This window comes from Podarcis melisellensis (genome assembly GCF_964234715.1).
Source record: "Podarcis melisellensis genome assembly, chromosome: 9".
Lineage (NCBI taxonomy): Eukaryota > Metazoa > Chordata > Lepidosauria > Squamata > Lacertidae > Podarcis > Podarcis melisellensis.
The window spans coordinates 37,510,263-37,529,124 of NC_138541.1; the positions used below are offsets into that span (position 1 = coordinate 37,510,263).

Consider the following 18,862-nt stretch of genomic DNA (forward strand, 5'->3'; position numbering starts at 1 on the left):
GCAGATACAAGAGTCCAACCTGAAGCTCTGCCATGGTTTTAAGGTGAGGTCTTTATCTTCAGAGCTGAATGGGAATTTCTCTATCAAGAACAGGACTTTTACCTGGTCCTGTTCAGTCAACAGGACTCATACAATGAGTACAATGGGAGGTTGCAATCTGCCCTCTCTGGATGGCTACCTGGTCACTTCACTGGACTCAGGTGATTGCTTTGAGGATACTATCTTCCTTTGAGTCCCATGGATAAAGTCTGGGAGAAAAGTGCAACAGAACCTTCTTTTCATCCATGGCTTTGCATATCAAAGTAGTAAAACAGACATTGCTAATTAAGCTAAAATATGTACTGCAGATACTAAGCCCCTTAGTCCCATATTTGGAAAGATTTTTTTTGTCTTGATGAAGGAATTAGATATCTGGTGCCCTCTTCAGCCCTAAGACTTGTAAGGGAAGTTCCTAACTCACCAAAGGTTTGAGACCCATTGGCTACCCTCCGCCGGTTAAGCTGGCCAATTGAAACCATTTCCCTGGGTTGTGGCTGCTGTCGCATGCTGACAGCTGCTAGGAGCTACACGTGAGAGCTGAGTGCAGGATTGGGACCAAAGGTGGACAGACTACCCCAGAAGGAGCACCACATGTCCTTCACAAGTGGTACTAACTCTCCCCTAACACTCCATGCACCCCTGAATCAATGTAGGGTTTTTATTCCTGCCATAACAACTATCCGAGTTACACAGTTGCTTTCCGACAATCCTCTTTGGAAAAAAGGTAGCAAAGGAAATATTTACGAGAAGTTATCTGCTTTTGCTGTTGTTCCTCTCCAGACCTGAACTGCAAGCTGGTTATTGAGTGAATGGTACAACCCCTATGCAGTTTTTTTCTTTTGAAGGATTTGAGAATGCTTTGCAAGAGAGAGGGACTTCGCTTTTGATGTCTGCTGCTGTTATGATATAACCATGCTGCTTCACACTGTAAATTAATTTGCTTTGACTTGTATCGACACTCTAACCTAATTTGTCTTTCTTGCTTCTCAATCTAATTCATGTTGTCTGTCTTCTGTTGACCTTTTGGAAGAGGTTTTTGTTCTTGGCATCATAATGTCGCTTAATAAAGGGACATAAATTTCATACTCTGTGACTTCTTTTCTTAAGCCTATCCAGATATCTCAATGCAGCTGATTCTGACATTCACAGTTGTAACATATTATTATCAACATGCACACTCAAAACCTGCAATTGTATCTCTTTTGCCACTGGTCTGGAAAATATTTGTAAAATGTTGCATTTTTTTTTTAAAGAGCTTTTCACAAGTTCGCGTTGTTATGACTACATTCCGTTTACATATTTCACTTAATGAATATTAGGGTTGAATGACAAGTGTCTGCCACCCCGTTTGAAGCAAAAAAAACCAGGGTCTCAATCCAGCTCTACTCGTGTCAATACTGCAGTCTGTTACTGTCTACTCTGAAGTCTTGTTAAGGTCATTGGGACTTTGTTTCAACTAAGAATGCTTGCAACCCTGGTCATATGCAATAGCTAGTAGCCTCAGGTAGGGTGAATGTCTCTGTCTGCATCAGAAGATGTGGTGCTGGATTACTATCATAATGGCAGTGCATGTGGAAGACTGCTCTCCCTTGCTGGAACGGGGCCTTGGGTGCTAGTTTCACTGAGCTGAATCCAAGGGCAGACTTTGGTAATATGGCGTCCTGAGCAAGGACAGATTTTGGTGCCCCCCCAAATATTTCTTCTCTTCACAGTGATTCCTTTTGGTACTTTCACCAGGTGCCCATATAAATATAGGTTTTGTTGTTTTTGTTTTGTGCCCCTCGCCTTGGCGCCCTGTGTGGGGGAACAGCCCACAGTGCCCTAAATCTGACGCTGCTGTGAGCAGAAGGAAGCTCACACAAGGAGGCTTTCCAGTCACCTCCCTTTCGAGTCACCTCTCCCCCCCCCCATGAAAATCCTTTCAAGCATTAACAGTGTGGGGTGTGGCATGTGGCCTGCTGGACCAGGAGAGAAAGGAATCATATAAATTGTACTATGTGATAAATGGCACCACCAGATTTTAGACCATTCCTCCTTTCTCAGCTGTTTGCACCCCACCTTACTTTGAGTCCCCCAATCCCTTTAGAGAGACTTTTCAAGGGGGCAGGATAAGACATTTAATAAAGAGTTTCAGCCGCTATAACCCCTATGGGTGGCACTGAGTCTGAACTGAGGCAGCCACCTATGCTACTGTTTTTGATTTTTCTTGGAAATAAAGTGGTCGTTATGCATCCATTTTTGGCCTGGTCTCTTTTCTGACAGTTCTCTTCCACAAGCTGTCTTCCACATGTGGTAGTTACAATGCAGCTCTTTGTTTCCAGTGTGCGTTTCCAGGATGAAAAAAGCAATATTGTGCTGCCATTTGCACATTAACATGATTTTAAGATATGAATATTAATCTCTGTGTTGGAAAAAAATAATAATGAGCAAATTACTCTAAAAGATTACTGTATTGCCGCTTAATCTCCTAGAATATGTTTCGTATTGTGACATGTGTACCTGCAAATTAGATGTTGGAATATCACACAGTCTAATTTACTACAAGAGCTCTTGCCATGCCATGCAAATGGGAACTGCAACATCTAAAAATCAGCAGCTCAGAGCGTATGATGCACAAAAGCAAAGTAATGGATCTGATGTGCCATAGTGTGATTAGGCTGGAAATTGAATGCAGCATTTCAGAAACTATTGTTCTACTCCTCAAAGTTACCTTGAAGTACAAGCTAATTTTGCTTATCAGGGTGACATATTCAGATCATTCCCCCCCCCCATCAGTGTGTTTGGTTTTGTGTTATTGTAAGTAGTCACATAGTTACTGTGTTTCTTGGAAATTACCAGGAAGATTGGTGCTGGAGTAAGGGATGGATATATATATATATATATATATATATATATATATATATATATATATATGGAACAAATAGAATGACCTCTTGATTGCCCTTAAATGCCTTCAGACACTGCCTCAAAATCCTGTCAGTGCAGCCAGTTCACTCAGTGTACTGAAATAATTAACCAAAGAATGATCAAGTAATGTACCTGCGTGTGTGCTGGCTTGTAGCTCCTATTTAATGTTGCATGTCTGATATTTGCTGGATGTGGATATTAAATATTAAATTTAAGTTGTTTAGTGACAGCCATTATGAACATTACTCATATTTCTCTGGATGATGCCACAGTTATGTCAGTGGCATGTGCTATTTTTATGGGTGAAAAGCTGACACGTGATTTTCCTCCAGTTTTAGTGAGCAGGGGTTTCATGAATAGTTAAATTTACATTTAGCCTGAAGCCAATTCTAAGCCAGGGTCGTAAGTCATTCACTAGAATCTGTTTCAAAAGGAGTCCTAGATTTCTGTGCAAGTATTATCTGTGTTGTGTTTTGCCTTCAATTAGTATCCTTTCTATATATTTCAGTATGTATATTTCTCGCTCATTCTTCAGGTGACAGTCTTAGCCCTCCAAAAGAATGCACACCCACTGGTAGCATGGATTCCTTGTCTTCTCAGTCTCCTACGACTGCTGCCCCCAGCAGCCCTCCAGAGGCAGAGAAAAATCAACTTGTAGCTGACAGTGGTGACATAGCAGATGGGACAACCAGTCTGTAAGTATTCGTCATTTCAAAATTTCCCGGCATACCGATTTCTTGTATTCACAAACCCTAAAGAAAGTGGAAAGCAATGTTTACCATTTTTTGGGGGGGAAGCAGATTTTCTGTTCTTTCTAATGAAAATAAAAGGAAAAGCATGACAATAGTGCAGCTGCTTCTGTTACGTTTGATTATTAAAGCTCATGTTGAAGACATATATGTATACATACATAATTATATTTATATGCTGCCTTTCCATACTTAAAACCATGCTCAAAGCAGTTTACAACACGAAACGGCTTACAACATGAAAAAATACACAATTACAAACATAGCGAAAGTAGTCACAAACAGTAAATAAAACATCAAAAACTACACAACCAAATCAAACAGTTTCCACATAAATCACAACACAATTTAAAAGATACCAAAAGTTAATATGAAAAGCAGCAACAGCCCCCCCCCAAAAAAAACCCTAAACAACAGGCAAACCCAAGACAAACACTTGTACTGCATGGTGTTTCCTGTAAGTTACACTTACAAATAATTAACGCTTATGGTGCAAGTTCTGATTGTTGTAAAGTATATCAGCCAACAGCATCTGAAATGAGGCTGGACCATTTTAGAGAACAATAGTGACTTTGTATGAAAGGAATCCCGGTAGAACTCACTATATCCCTGTTCCTCCCTGCCTGCCTGCCTTCTTGGAAAAACAGTTCAGGGATGCAGGCAGTCTGTGCAATTTCCATCCACAGACAGACACACACACACACACACACACACTCCAGCTTAGTAAAGTTCCTCCCCTCCCCCCACTTTCCAAACTCCTCTTTCAGTTCTTTGTGCACATAAAGTAGGGAAACACTTGGCCCTAGGTTTGTTTTGCATTTGGGAAAATGCATCAGTATCTTAGTATTTTGGAATAATAAGTGCAAAACATTTTTGTAATTAACCTAGAATTATTATAAAGGCAAGCAGTTGAGGCAGTGCAGCGTCTCCCTTGTCCCCCAATAATATGGCATCTAAAAGTTCAACCCTCTGTGCAATCATTTGGAAAAGAGAAATGTGGAATCACAGTGGCAGTCACAGTGGAAGATTGAAGACTGGTGCAGTCGCAATAGCATTTCTGTGCTTTGTAGCCCAGGGAAACATTCTATTCTGGGCTAAACCTTTTGTAGAAAGTGAATAATACTAAGCCTTTTTAAAGAAGTGAATCTTTTACTGCAATTCAAAGCACCCAGAAGGAAGCCTATATGGCTGATTGCTTGTTAAAAAGTTGCTGCTATGGCTTTTGCTCTTTCTTGTGTTACGACAAAGACTTTAGCTGATCACACAATCAGATTGGACTGGTTTTAATGCCTCTAAAAATTTCTATACAGCCAGTGGCCTCATTCACCATGGTAAAATGGCTTACCAAAAACATCAGTCTTGGCCACAGTATGTCACAATCCAAAGTACCTCCATGAGGTCTTCACTCAAGGTGGAATTTTGAAGAAATTAGTAGGCAAGACCCCTTAAACTGTGTGACAATACTTTGAAAGTAGGGGCTGGATTTGAGAGCTCTTGCTTTCCTTGTGGGTAGATCTGGCACCAGTGTTAGAAACTGAGATATGAAAGCTAGGCGCTAAATGGCACCTTAAACCTAGGTTATGGGTGCAACAACGTAGTGTCTAGGCACACTTTTTTAATAAGCTGAAAATGAATGAACTGCAGCTAAAATATCATGTTCATTTTTCACATGACCCAATCCTTCCCCTGCCCACCCCCTAATATTCTTAAGAGGGTCTATTCTCCAGTCTTCAGAGAGTAGGTGGACGTGGGGAGGCAGAAAGTGGGGAGTCCTTTCCTTCCACTCTGTAGTTTTAATCTGAAATCTTAGGTGCAGTACTGCGTCTAGAGCTCAGAAACTACTTGCGTTGATGAAATTCCCTGTGGCAAAATGCGCCTAGAACAATGGGAGTTTCAAACACTGTCTGGCACTTAATAGTCTTCTTATGGGGTTGGTTTGTCTTGGTGGGCAGCAGAGCTATGCCATACTACAGCTCATCATTGATTGAATTGGAGAGATGCTTAGGGGATTAAATCTGTATTTTTTAAAACATGCATGACTCTTGGGGCAAGAGGGGGAATAGTAGAGAAATTAGGCCTTCCCATGGGCGCAAATAGGTTTGAGTTGCTGGCTCTTACAGGAACATAAGAAGTTGTCTTATACCCAAGAGACATCACTGCTCCATTTAGCTCAGTATGGTCTGTACTGACTGGCAATGACTCTCAGAATTTCAGAAAGGTGGAGGTGCCAGGCATTGAACTTGGGACCTTCTTCATTCAAAGAACGTGCTGTACCACAGCCTTTCCCCATAGCAAATATTTTTGTTTATCCTATAAGCTATCCTGTATTTTTATAGCCCTTGTATTTTTGAAACACCTTTATAAATCCATGTATGTTGTGCAGTTAATAAAGCTAACATTTAGTTCTTAAATTGTATATTACTGCGGAAACAATGGTATTTTTGTGGGGGCAGGCAATTCTGCCCAAGGGTGCCTAACGTATTAGTTTCCTTACAAAGTAGTTCTTTGGGAACTGAAAAACATATCCCCCTGATTCTCAAATAAAGCAACTCATTTAGTCAGTAGTCTGCCGGATTAAATAACTTCTACTTTTATTTCTTTACAGCTAAATTATAATTTTCAAGTGCTTTAGTGTGGACAACTGCAGCTTCAAATTTATCACTAGACTGGCATGAAAGATCATTGTGCTAATGTGCTAGCTGATTCACTGAGAGGTTTACAGTCTACATTTAAAGAAAGTATAGCAGCCTAGGCTGGCTATGCTTTTATCCACTGCAGTATTTTGTGCATGTCTCAAGCACTTCATGTGGTGGGAAGCCCTGTCTAATCCTGCTCCCAAGGGGGATTTCTCCTTTTCATCCAAGTAAAGAACTTCTGCCCTTGAGTCATGGTCAACCTGCTGCAAAATTCTAACAAGAGATTTAAGGATACAGTTCTTCCCTATCCTTATCCCCAGTCAACAGCAGAAGTTCACATACAGCATGGAATATTTAATATGCACGACGCATCAATTTCTTGGTGCCTGTATAGTTCTTTCTGGATTGCATATTGAATATAAAGTGCATTATCTGAGTTTTTATAGTAACAGCATTTTAAAATCACACGAAGTTCCATGCCCATTGCATGCCGACTTTGACAACTATGACAGTTCTGCTAAACAAGATGGATTTTTTTACCAAAGAGTCGGTGTAGATTCCTTCTATGGCCTCTCTCCCTTTTGCATCTTTGCTCACTGATTCTTGAGATAAGAGGTTTCTGTTTACCAGAGTTACCTTAGGAACGAGTCAGATAAATATCCAATAAAATCTTTTTTTCAGGAGTTGTTTCCTGAATATCAGCAAAGATCTGTAGCTTATTTTCTGCCAGGTTTCAAGCCCCCACCCCCAACGACTTTTCTTGTCAAGGAAAGATGATTGACAAGTGTGTGTGGTCCCCCCCCTTTGAAGACAATGTTACTGCTTCTATTTTGGCCACCCTCTGCATTCATCAGTGATAGTTTAAAAATGTACATATGTGCTCCCACATTTCTAATTAAGAACTTTTAATATGTTCTTAACTTACTGTAATATTGGTAATCAAAGGGATCTGACTTTTCAGGAGTTGGTTTTACCATCGCATATGCCAAATGTGTGTATTTAGAGAGTCAGCTTAGCTGCAAATGGTCCATGTTGCTATTTCACAGGCAGAGTCCTTTTCACTTGCATCCAAGAAGATTTCACTTCTTTCAGAAATAGAGCTTGTCTTTGCCGCATTGTAGTCTGTGAACCCTTCATATATATCCACAAGCTGTATTTGACAGGAGCACTGCAGTGATTTCTTCTACAGCAAGACTGAATTTCTCGTAAAGCTGGGGAGAAAGCAGCATGGAGCTCAAAGGTTTCTGCCCTTTTCAAGATTTATTTTGCCAGTTGGAAACTGTTCTAAATAATAATCAGTTTGCACTATACCCATTAGATAACATTTGGCATGCACTATGTCACATGGCATACTGAATGTATATGGCATGTGAATGTAAATACAACAAGCGGAATTCATCAAACACACCCTGTCAGAGAAGTCCTGCACAAAGACTTCTGCTTGTGCAACAGGGCTTGCCCCATCTCCTTCCATGTGTATCCTATGTGCCCCCGAATTTGGCTTTTGGGGTTCAGAATAACCCCCAGAACAGCAGTGAAGGGAGGAAAGAGCAGCAATCACTGTCACGGCTCCTTCTCACTTCAAAGATCTGGGCTAAAGTCAGTCTAGGGCAAATAAAGTTTTAATTACATGAAATATTGCTCTATTTTTGGAGGAGGGATTATATTTTTAAAAACCCAGTCTCTGGGAGGCTGTAAAGTCTTTAAAAGGACCTGGTAAACCAACTTGAAATATGAACTTCAGTTGAGCCTAAGAGACTAAATACTAGAATTTAGATGGCATCTCATCACTCTCATGGTTACTCTCCTTGCCACTGCCATGCAGCTGAGTGTAGTTTCTTTAGAAAGAGAAGGGAATCTCCTTTTTGAAAGGAAAAAAAAAGGTCAAAATAGGCTGATAGACTGTTATAGTTATTCATATCTCCTTGAGGGATATTAACCAGTGTTCATGGCACTATAACAGCCTGTAACTCCTTGTTAGACAAGCTATTAGCAATTGTTTGATGTTCTCAGGCTTTCATTAGAACACACTAGCTGCCAACTAACCCTGTTCAGTATAAATGTCAGTATTTAACTCAGCCTCTTTATTTTATTTTGTCTAAGAGCATTATATGGTTCACACAGCAATAAAGCTCAGTAAAGAGTAAAATCATATCTGCTTTCATGATACAAACAGAAATGTTTCCTTTATTAGGAGGGTTGCTATGATTACAAGCTTTTTGTACAGACCTGGTGGCATATTTTAAAAGATAATATAAGGGGGGGGGGAAATGTAGTGGGCAAATGATGTTAATGACTTCACGGGTCTAAAAACTTAAGCTTCCTATTCACAAAAGTCCACTACTGAATGGTATGAAGCTGAAGATACAAATGATTAATTTATTGCTTGAAAATGTCTTCCTTCAGCTCCAGTGACATTCATTCATCAATGGTCTCTTGGATGAAAGCGCAGGCGTGTACAGCATCTACCTCGGACACACCAGCACCATCAACGTTCTCTTTTCCTTTCCCTGTAAGAGAGACTGACAGACCATCTGGAAGGTAATATTGTGCTACTTAGTTAATTTTCTGTTGCTAACTCTTATGCTATAATAAAAGCAAAACATGGAGGTTTGTTTGTTCCCTTGTAAAGATGTCTGTACGGGAGTCAGGCAGCATGCTAAGAAACCAACTTTTAAATATTAAGTTCAGTAACTTACAGAGATAAACAAAAAAAAATACCATTCATGATACAAGAATGATTTCTATATTTTGGTGTGTGGGTTGTGCATCAAAGTGAAACAGGAGAAAGAGTCTAAATAAACCTAAAGCCTAGACTAGACTGCCCCATTATGGGCCTTGACTGTGGCTCCCCCCATAATGAGGTAAGTGAATCGAACTGGTAGTGGCGAGAGGCAAAGTAATCTCCACTCACTTAAACTAGCATTTTCAATTGTGTCATGCTATCTTGGGCAGAACCTGTTCATGTTGTGTGAAGCAGTTGCATTGTGCATCATCTCTTTGGGTGGAACAGGAGCTATCATGCAGCAGTTGAAGCTGCCATTTTCATCAGGTCCCTCTTTCCCTCTCCCTCAACATTAATTTTGAACAGAACCGCTAGTAGTTGTACAGGGAATATGTAATTTCTCCAGTTTTAATAGCCAAATTACTTACTTTAATCTGTTAAGTACCAGTTTTGGTTTATGCCGATCAGCTGCTTTATGTGCAAACCAGAATGTAACTTCCTAACCTAAGGGTAGTAATACGTATTTGAACAGAGATGTAGTAGTAGTTATTGTCCAATAAAACATGTTGTGTTTTTGCATGATTGGAAACATAGACTTTTGCATGCCTTGCAGTATATTTTGTGTTAAATGCAAATTAGCACCATACATAACCTGCATTAGTCATGTTGTTGATCAGATGGCAGAGTAATATATTTCCCATAAAAGGTTTTTGCTGTCTTAGTACAGTTGACTATTTGAGCACATAGAACTGCCCCCTATATAGCTGTATGCACAATGTTGTGCAAAATTAAACAATTTTAAGCTTGCAAAAAAATGTTTAATGCTGACAAAATCTTTGATATTCTTTTATTGTTGTCACCAGAAAAGCAAGAGCAGTGTATCCATGTGAGGCGGAGCATAGCTCTGAATTATCTTTTCAAATTGGGGCAGTTTTTGAAGATGGTAAGTATTATAGCTTTCGGGGCCAACTACAATCAAATCTGTTGAACTATGGCTTGCAAAGGAATGGTTTAAACATATATCTCCTGAGATATGGGGGGAAGTACCTGTGCCCTCTTTAAAAAATGGTGTCATAAGGAAGGCTACTGCCAAATCCAAGGCTGAGGTAGATTCTAGCAAAAACCAAGTCACTATTCATGGTGCGGCAGCAGGAGACAGCTCTGACAGCGACAGAAATATCCATTAGGTGTTCATTCCAACTTCAGTGTCTAAAGGCCAGAGCCTCAGGAGTTTAAAGGTAAAAACTACACAGGAATGCTTCACATACAATAGCCACAAGGAGCTGTGAACTGGCTCCTTGTTCATTTAATTCTGCTCTTCAGTTGCTGCTTGAAAGCTGCCACCTGCATGCTTTACAAGAGAACTCAGCTTTAACAGACAGCAGAATCTTCACTGATAAGTTATGACCCAGAACACCTCTGTTCAAAGCCATTGCAGAAATGCCTTCTACACCCTTGCCCTCTCATATAGAAAAATACCAATTCATTCTTTATTAATAGCTGCCTCCTTGAGAAATGAGAAGGCAAACCATTCATAGGTTGTTTTACCTGTATCTTTCATTTGTTTATTTAAAATATTAATTACCTTCTCTTCGTTACCAGAGAGGTAATCCAAAAGAGGTTTATAAGCTTTAATAAGAGACAGTGCAATAAAACCTGGCTGAAAAGGAATATCAGTCCATTTAAACCACTAAGATAATTAACACTAGAACAATAGGCTCCAGACTAGTGTCTTGCATATGCCCAGGTAGAAAGTTGTATGCTCAACTAGTGCCTAAAATACATGTGGGTTGGTTCTAGCTGGGTTTCAGAAGGGAAAGTGTTCTGAGTCATGCTCCCTCCTCGTCTCCAATAGGAATATAGTTGACGTTGTTCTCAGCCAGCATGGATCCTCAGTAAGAGGGCAAATCAAAAGGGATAACCAACAATCCCTTCACTCATATTTTGAAAGAAAGCATTGAGCTCTCCATTTTAGGTCCATGGGAGCCAATAAAATGCGCTGTTGAAAAAAAGCTTTTTTTATTTTTAAAAAAATCATTTTTTAAAGAAGTCATCTAAATATGGCCTGTTTCTCCCATAGTGCTCCCTACTGGCATTTATATATTATCCCAAAAATACAAGTTGGGAAAGTTTCTCATGAACCTAATCTTTTCATCACCCCAAGGCTTGGCAATATATTCTTCTCATTTTTAAAACAGGCTGTGGCGTGTAAAGAATCCAGAAAAGGGGGCACAGAGGAAGGGAGGAAAGGAATAATTTAAACCAGAAATCTGCATCAAGTCCATTGTTTGAATTTGCAGATATGCATTTAGTTGAACAAGATGTCCCTGGATTCTGCTATTTTTGTTGCAGCGGATAGGGGGGAAATGGACTTTTCCTATCATCTCCTCTTATTCCCCCCCCCCCTTTATTCCTATGCACCTGGCCTGAATATTTACTGTTAAGAAAACATGCCTGGTGTAGATGCTTCCTGTCAAAATCTACCTTGCAGCCAGATTGTGTTTGAGTCAAGTGTGATAAAAGAAGAATTAGATAAATATATAGTTCTTCAAAGCTTTCTCTTGAAAGCAAGTTTAAATTTATTGTAAGGGTGGGGATCCTTAGCATATCCGTGAAGAACTCTTCTAGTCAAATCTGAGGACAAGACAGTCTCCTGGAGCACGTGGTTCACAGCACAGGAATTTTCAGGCATGTCACACCTTGTGTTTATTCCTCAAAAGGGGGAAAGCACTAAGGTCCTCTCTCTTAGGTCCTGCTGAAAGAAATACTGTAGCAGCATGGGAGTTTCCATGTGTGTCTTTATTCCCAGAACATACTGAAACCTTCAAACCTGTGGCTCTGAACCACCACAGCAATGCCTTCCAGATCAGGTAGCTATCGTGGGAGTGCTTCAGAACCAGACAAGCTGCCCCAACTACATGTGCACGTGCCCATAGTAATGTAATGTGAGCACTGCTGTGTAATCTTCCATTACTCGAGCTGTGTCTCTGGGTGAAAGAGAAGGAGAAGGGAGACAGCTTTGCTCTCTTGGGCTTCTAAAGCCCGTTTTCTGGACAGGTTCATGGACAGGAGAAGATGACCTTCTTCTTACCTTCAAAAATGGCTTGTCCCAGGTTTTCCTCTCGGACATTCTACGTCAGCTCAACCCAGCAGCCAAGGTTATTAATGAAGCCTGTAATAAAAATCAGAGCATATATTTCAGCCCTTCTGCTTGTTCCACTCAGGGCCTCCTTGAACCCATTCTGTGGTGAGAATTCTTTACTTACATCAAGCTGAAAGTCTAGCCCAGTCTTGGCTGGCTGGAAGCTGTGCTAAGAGCTGCTCTGCTTCTGGACACAGTGTTGATATTTCCATTATGGTAGCTTATAGCCACTGATGAACCAATCCTCTGTGAATTTGGCAAGTCTTTTTCGGAAGGTGTCTGAACTAGTAGCCACATCTGGTGGCAATGAATTATTCTGTAGCTTAATTATGCATTGCGTAAGGTATTGCTTTTGGTTTAATACAGAACCCCGCAGCCATTCAAGTTTCCTTGTATGGCTCTGTTGTAAGAACTCAGATCATTGAGTGTTGCAGGACCTGCACTTTGAAACTTCCCACCTATTCAGATCAAGCAGGCACCTTCACTGTACTCTTCAGCGCCTGCTAAAAACATTATTGCTTAGGCAAGCCTCCCCAGATGCTTAGAAAGGTGAGGTAATTTTAATCTGTTTTAGTATTTTAACTTTGATATGTTTTAAAGTGGGGTTGTAATTCTCTCCCCCCCCCCCGCCCGGTTTTATTGTTTTATCTTTTTTGTAAACCACTTTGAGGATTTTTACATTCATTGTATATATTTGATGAAGTAATAAGATGGCCCTGGATGATGATGATGTTGATAATGAAGGAGTGTGTGTGTGTGTGTGTGTGTGTGTGTGTGTGTGTGTGTGTCAGAGAGAGAGAATGTTTCCATTTTTCCAAATACAGTACAAGCTACATGGTAGGGCACAAACCTATAAGAGCACAATAGCAACAAAAAAAGAAAAGGGATTGCTAAAAGGGAGCGGTAAACAAAATAAAAACCTAATAAATCACGCCCAAGAGTTTTAACATTGCTTTGATTCACTGTATACACAGTGAGTAGATACCAAGTGCTTATAAACTAGTCTTTCACACCTCTTTTTATACTGCTCACATTAGTTAATTTTTCTCTCAGGGCAATTTCCAAGACGTTGGACCACCCATGCACCATTTATAAATTTTGTAAACCTGCTGCGTGCCACTCTTTATTCTAGGAGAGGAGACCCTCCAGGTGGTGATAGACTAGAGTTTCCATCAGCCATCATGATGGGAGTTGTACTCCAACAGTAACTAGAGCATCCACCACTTCTCAGCTTCAGGGTTTGTCCTAAACTAAAATTTCTTAGGCATGAGGAAATGCTCCCCAGTCAGTAAATGTACAGCTCCCCCCCCCCCCGCATATGAGCTTCTGTGGCATGGCTTCTCCCCACATTGCGAAGTTAAGATCAGAAAACTCAGAACCACGTATAAGATCAGGCTGCAGCTATTCCCACATGACCCAAGGCTTCTGCTGTTCCCTTCACACTATAGGAAAGGAGATGTGCTCATAGGGTAATGCGAGAAAGATTTCCATGTTCTCTGTTCTACACTATTGCCAGTTCAGCAACATCCTGTTCTTCTAAGATTTCTTTCCTGGGCGTCTTGGGGCGTGACTCTGGCTCATGGTAGGGCACCTGCTTTGCATGCAGAATTCCTGTGTTCCAATCCCTCATATCTGCAGTTTCAAAAATGGGTGACAAGTGATATGAAAGACTTCTGCCAAAACCCTGGAAAGCCACTGCTGCTCAGGGTAGAAAATCTAGACTACATGGATAAATTATCTGACCCTGTTATAAAGTAACTTACCATGATACCTACACATTGAAGTAACTTACATTGAATGTTACCCCTTTTTTGCTGTTTTAAGCTCTTTACTTTTGCTCGAGATCTTAATATCCTGAATAATTAGGTGTTGTGTTCAAACTTGGCTGTCTTACAATTCTTCTGCCTCTAGTCTGGAACAAGTATGATCCTTTGCTCACTTCCCTCCATTGTGAAAACCCATTTATTGCAGGTGGTTTCAGCTTTAAAAAGCACGGTAATTCTAAACACAGTGTAACAGAAGTTTTCATTACTGAAGGGAATGATTAGTTAAGCTCCCATATTTACTAAATCTGTAAAACCATCTTGTTCTCGTTTGCCCTTCAACAGTCCTCTGAATAAGTCACATCTCCTCCATTCCTGATCTCCCTTCCTATCCCCTTGTGCACTTAGACTGCGTACCAGTTCCATGGAATCAATTCAAATTCATCACTCAGTTTAAATTCCCACATGCCTTAATAAGCCCTTAAATGAAGAATTAAGATAATAATACATCATTTCTGCTGCTCTACCAATAACTTTAACTATCAAAGTGACAGTGCATCAATCAAATTGACATACTGTTAGTATCAACCATTAAAATAACTGTTAAATTAGTGTCTGACATGAGGTGCCACTTCCATTAAGGGAAATTTTATATCTTTCTTACCCCTCCCTACCTCCATTTTATTTTTCCTCTTGGCCCCCCCTCCATCTGTATTCCCCTCCCCTTTCTTTTTCATACTTTAAAGTGAGGAACCCTTAAGGTGGCTGTGGAATTAAGAGAGCTTCCCCATTTTTGCCTAGCTTCTTTCCCCTCCTGCTTGAACGGGGGTGGGGATAGGGGGCTCAGATGTCGGCTGGACTTGGCTCAAAGTGAAAAAAGTGAATGGCAGAGGCTGGATACAGCAGCAGATCCAGAATCTGCTGACTGGACCTCAGAGCTGTTGCTTCAGCCTGATGCTGCAGAAGGCAAATAGCAGGCTAGGGCACTGGACAGCCTTTCAGCAACTGATTAATGGTTTTTCCCAAGCAGTTTTTTCCCCAAGGACAAAACTGCTGATTCAAAGCTTACAGTAAAGAGATCGCTCTTGCTTGCTTCCTTCCTAACCTGTTTTTACCTGCTATTCTGCCTCTTTAAAGAAGAGGCTCCCATCTATGCATGCTTGTAGAGCAGGGGTGGGGAACATTTTTTTCCCTCCTGAAAGCCACATTCCCTTCTGAGCAGTGAGCAGTGTTCCAAGGGGCATATGCAAAAGTGGGCAGAAGCCATCTCTGGGAAGCTCAAGCTCCTTCCAGGGTCTCCCAGTGCCCATCTGCATGGCTGGCACTCGGTTTTAATGCATTGTGCATACATATGCAATGTTTAAAACAGAAACAGCCACAATAATGGTGGTGTCACGTATAAAGTGGAGTCTGTAGTGGTGAAGGAAGTGCAAGAAAGATCATTGCTATCCTTTCTAGCTGCAGACACTTCTAAACATTGTCAAAATACTTTTAAAAGCTGCTTCTCTTCATTCATAGGTTTCTGAAAGGGGTGGAAGAACTGAGACATCTAAATAAATAACTACCATGGTTATGTGACTCTGGCTATAGGTGCCAGTAGTCCTTAACTTCTTGGTAATCTGAAACCAAATGAGGTGAAAATCTATTGGACCTCTCTCACACATGCTAGATCTTGAAACTATAAGGATTGTTTTATTAAGGTGCAAGATTGGTACCTTTTGCAACAAGAACTGTTTTTGGGGGTGGAAACCACTGCCTGTTAATCAAATATACTCTACTTCTTGTGGCCTCTGTCCCAGTGGAAGCTACAGCAAAGACATGACATATGTATCTTTAACTTTCCTAAAAAATGAATAGCGTGCATTCCTTCCTACCTCAAGTAGCTACTGTCATCATTGCAGGGTACTACAGAAAAGAGAAAATTTCCTCTTTGGTTGGCAGTCACTTTATGATAGTTCCTGGGGAACAATAAGTATCACCTGAGAGGATCTAATGAGAGTTGTTCTTAACACCTTTTCCACTTTTTGTCTGGGAGTAAGGGGGAAAAAGCCAATGTGACAATGAGGTAACAGATAACTTAGTGAGAGTCTGGGCATCTCATTAATTATCACGTGCATCTGTGAGCTAAGTTGCCCATGCACTTTTAACCTGGGCAATGGAGGCAGAGGAGATTTAGTCCAAGCACTATTGGCTAGTGCAATATTCCACACAGTGTCAAGAGCAAAGGGTGCCCTCAAGATAGCTTCCCTTTCATGTGCCATGAGGTGTCCACTTCATTGCAGCTACTGCTGTCATAACTAACACTTTCACCACCATACAAATTGTACATGCATGTGATGTGATCTGCTATGGTGCATTGTTAGCAAAAAGAAGGTATCAGGTTCAATCGGTGTCACCTCCACTTAGAATAGCCTCAGAGTAACTCCCTTGAGAGGCTAATGGAAATGTGGCCCTCCAGACCCCTCTATCTGTTCCTTGAGACTCTACTCTACTCCACACACACCCAGATCTCACCCTGCCCTGCTCCACACTCTCCTCAAGTGTTTCCTGCTGCACAGAGTTAAGAGAGACATTTGTAGCTCAGCCACTTTTGCTTCTGGCCTCACCCACTATTGGCATGTGGCCCCAGGTTGTCCATGAAGGAATGGATTTGGGAAAGGGTCCTCACCACTGGGGTCAAGAAAGTAGATAAATGTCAGTCAGCTGGCTCACACACATCCCCTCTTATGAGACTTTTGGAGTGTGCAACATGGGAGAAGCAAATCTAAGGAGTACTAGAATGGTGTGGGTAAGAGTGAGCATGGCAGGGGGAGAGAATGGGCATGTGTGGTGTGCATGAATGAAAGGTGACTTCGTCTCCCTGCACCACAACTGCTTTCTCTGTGATAAATATAGGGTTGATATTTATAGATTTAAAAATATACTGCCAGGAAATAGTACAGCTTACTGAAGTGAAAGGACATATTTATCTTTCCCTCTGCAAATCAAAACTACACATGAAGGCAATTTGTATTTGTTTAAAAATATGTCAGTTTTGAGGGAAAGGCTGTATGTCTTAGTGAGTAGATTTTCTTTATCATGGTTAGCTGGAGGAAGATTGTTAAAACTTATATAATTATAACTACAGAGGAGCTGATTTGTGTCGTGTAAGCTAAAGTGCCACAGTCCTAAAACCATGTATCCCAGAGAGATCCCACAGACATCAAGCAGGATTATACCCTGCTCGTTTTGAAATTACTCCTGTGCCACCAATTTTAGTGGGACTAAAATAGCTTAAGTGATTCAAATGGAAGCCTAATAGACTCTGTGCAGTGCAAAGACATTTCAGTTAATGCGGCAGAAATTATGCATATAATTTGTTGCATACAGGCAGCCCCAATGCAGAAGTGTCCGCGTAAGCTCATTGATTTCGGTCTGTACAACCACAGTCTCTCACGTTTTAGTCTTTATGTTGTATGAATAAAGCTGTGTTTATAAAAGAGCCCAATTCTATTGTCATTAGCCAGACATAGTGCAGAAGAGATGCCTCATATAGGTTTGGGGTAGAGACAAATCTGTTGGGAGAACTGAGAACTAATTCTGAGAAAGTTTTCATCCAAGTTGAATGTGCCATGTTCAGAATTGCCTAAATTGGACCAGCAGGCATCCAAGAAAACTTTACAGTAGCAAACTCTGTTTGGCATTAGTGATTCCCTAGCTCTCTTCCCTCGCTAAAACTCAGTCTTAGTATGCGGAACTGAACTGAATGCATGCATACTCTTACCCTGGTCGCCTATACCTCCTTCTGTTTCCTGTCTGTTGCCTCTTCAGTTTCAAATTTTGGTATGTTGGCATCTTACCGTAGAGACCTATTTTTGATAGTCACTCTGTTAAGTACCATGCCCCTGGTGGTACTAGATTCAGGCAGGTAGCTGTGTTGGTCTGACGCAGTCGGGAAAAAATTAAAAAATGTCCAGTAGCACCTTAGAGACCAACTAATATGTTCTGAATGTCAGCTTTCATGTGCATGCATACTTCTTCAGAAAGCTTATACCCAGAACAAACTTGGTGATATTCAACAGGTATGAAATGATCTGGTATAGCTTTCTTGAGTTTAAATTTACTTCTGTGGACAATAACTATTGAAGATGAGCAGATGTTGTGTCTTTCATGAAGTAGCATTTAAACTCTGAGCTTCAGATAATGGCTAATTCGCAAGGCCTCTCTTTTGCATCTATGATGGCCTTTTCTTGGGGAACATGAGCATTCTGCTCTGCAGCTGAGGACCAGTAGGGACAGGGGTGGCGCTATGGTCTAAACCACTGAGCCTAGGGCTTGCCGATCAGAAGGTTGGCAGTTCAAATCCCCGCAACGGGGTGAGCTCCCGTTGTTCGGTCCCAGCTCCTGCCAACCTAGCAGTTCAAAAGCACATCAGAGTGCAAGTAGACAAATAGGTACCGCTCCGGCGGGAAGGTAAACAGCGTTTCCATGTGCTGCTCTGGTTTCGCCAGAAGCAGTTTAGTCATGCTGGCCACATGAAAAAATGTCTGTGGACAAATGTCTGTGGACAAATGTCAGCTCCCTTGGCCAGTAAAGCGAGATGAGCGCTGCAACCCCAGAGTCATTCGCGACTGGACCTTTACCTTTATGTAAAGGTAAAGGGTCCTTTACCTTTACGTTTTTATGTCACCAGTGTAAGCATTTTCAGCCATGAAGTTACCGGGACATGTCTCAATGGCTTCACCACCGCATACATTTTCCAATCTTAGTGCTAAGACAAAAGTACTACATGTGGGTAAAAAAACCTGTTTTTTTCTTCTTCTTTCTTTCAAAATTAAATGGCCAGTTGAACTGTAAACAGTGTTGGTATATCCATTACCATCAGTTTGATCCATCGCCCTGTCACTGACAAGACTCCTGTG

At 41.1% G+C, this 18,862-nt stretch overlaps 1 protein-coding gene across 2 annotated transcripts in view; it reads left to right on the forward strand.

Moving 5' to 3' along the window:
• ARHGAP10 (Rho GTPase activating protein 10) overlaps positions 1–18,862 on the forward strand; it is a 101,150-nt gene that overhangs the window by 79,077 nt on the left and 3,211 nt on the right. For both annotated transcript variants that reach the window (XM_081926026.1, XM_081926027.1), the window contains exons 20-22: positions 3,482–3,641; positions 8,738–8,872; positions 9,920–9,999. In XM_081926026.1, the coding sequence (XP_081782152.1) occupies positions 3,482–3,641; positions 8,738–8,872; positions 9,920–9,999 (375 nt within the window). The remainder of the gene's footprint in view (positions 1–3,481; positions 3,642–8,737; positions 8,873–9,919; positions 10,000–18,862) is intronic.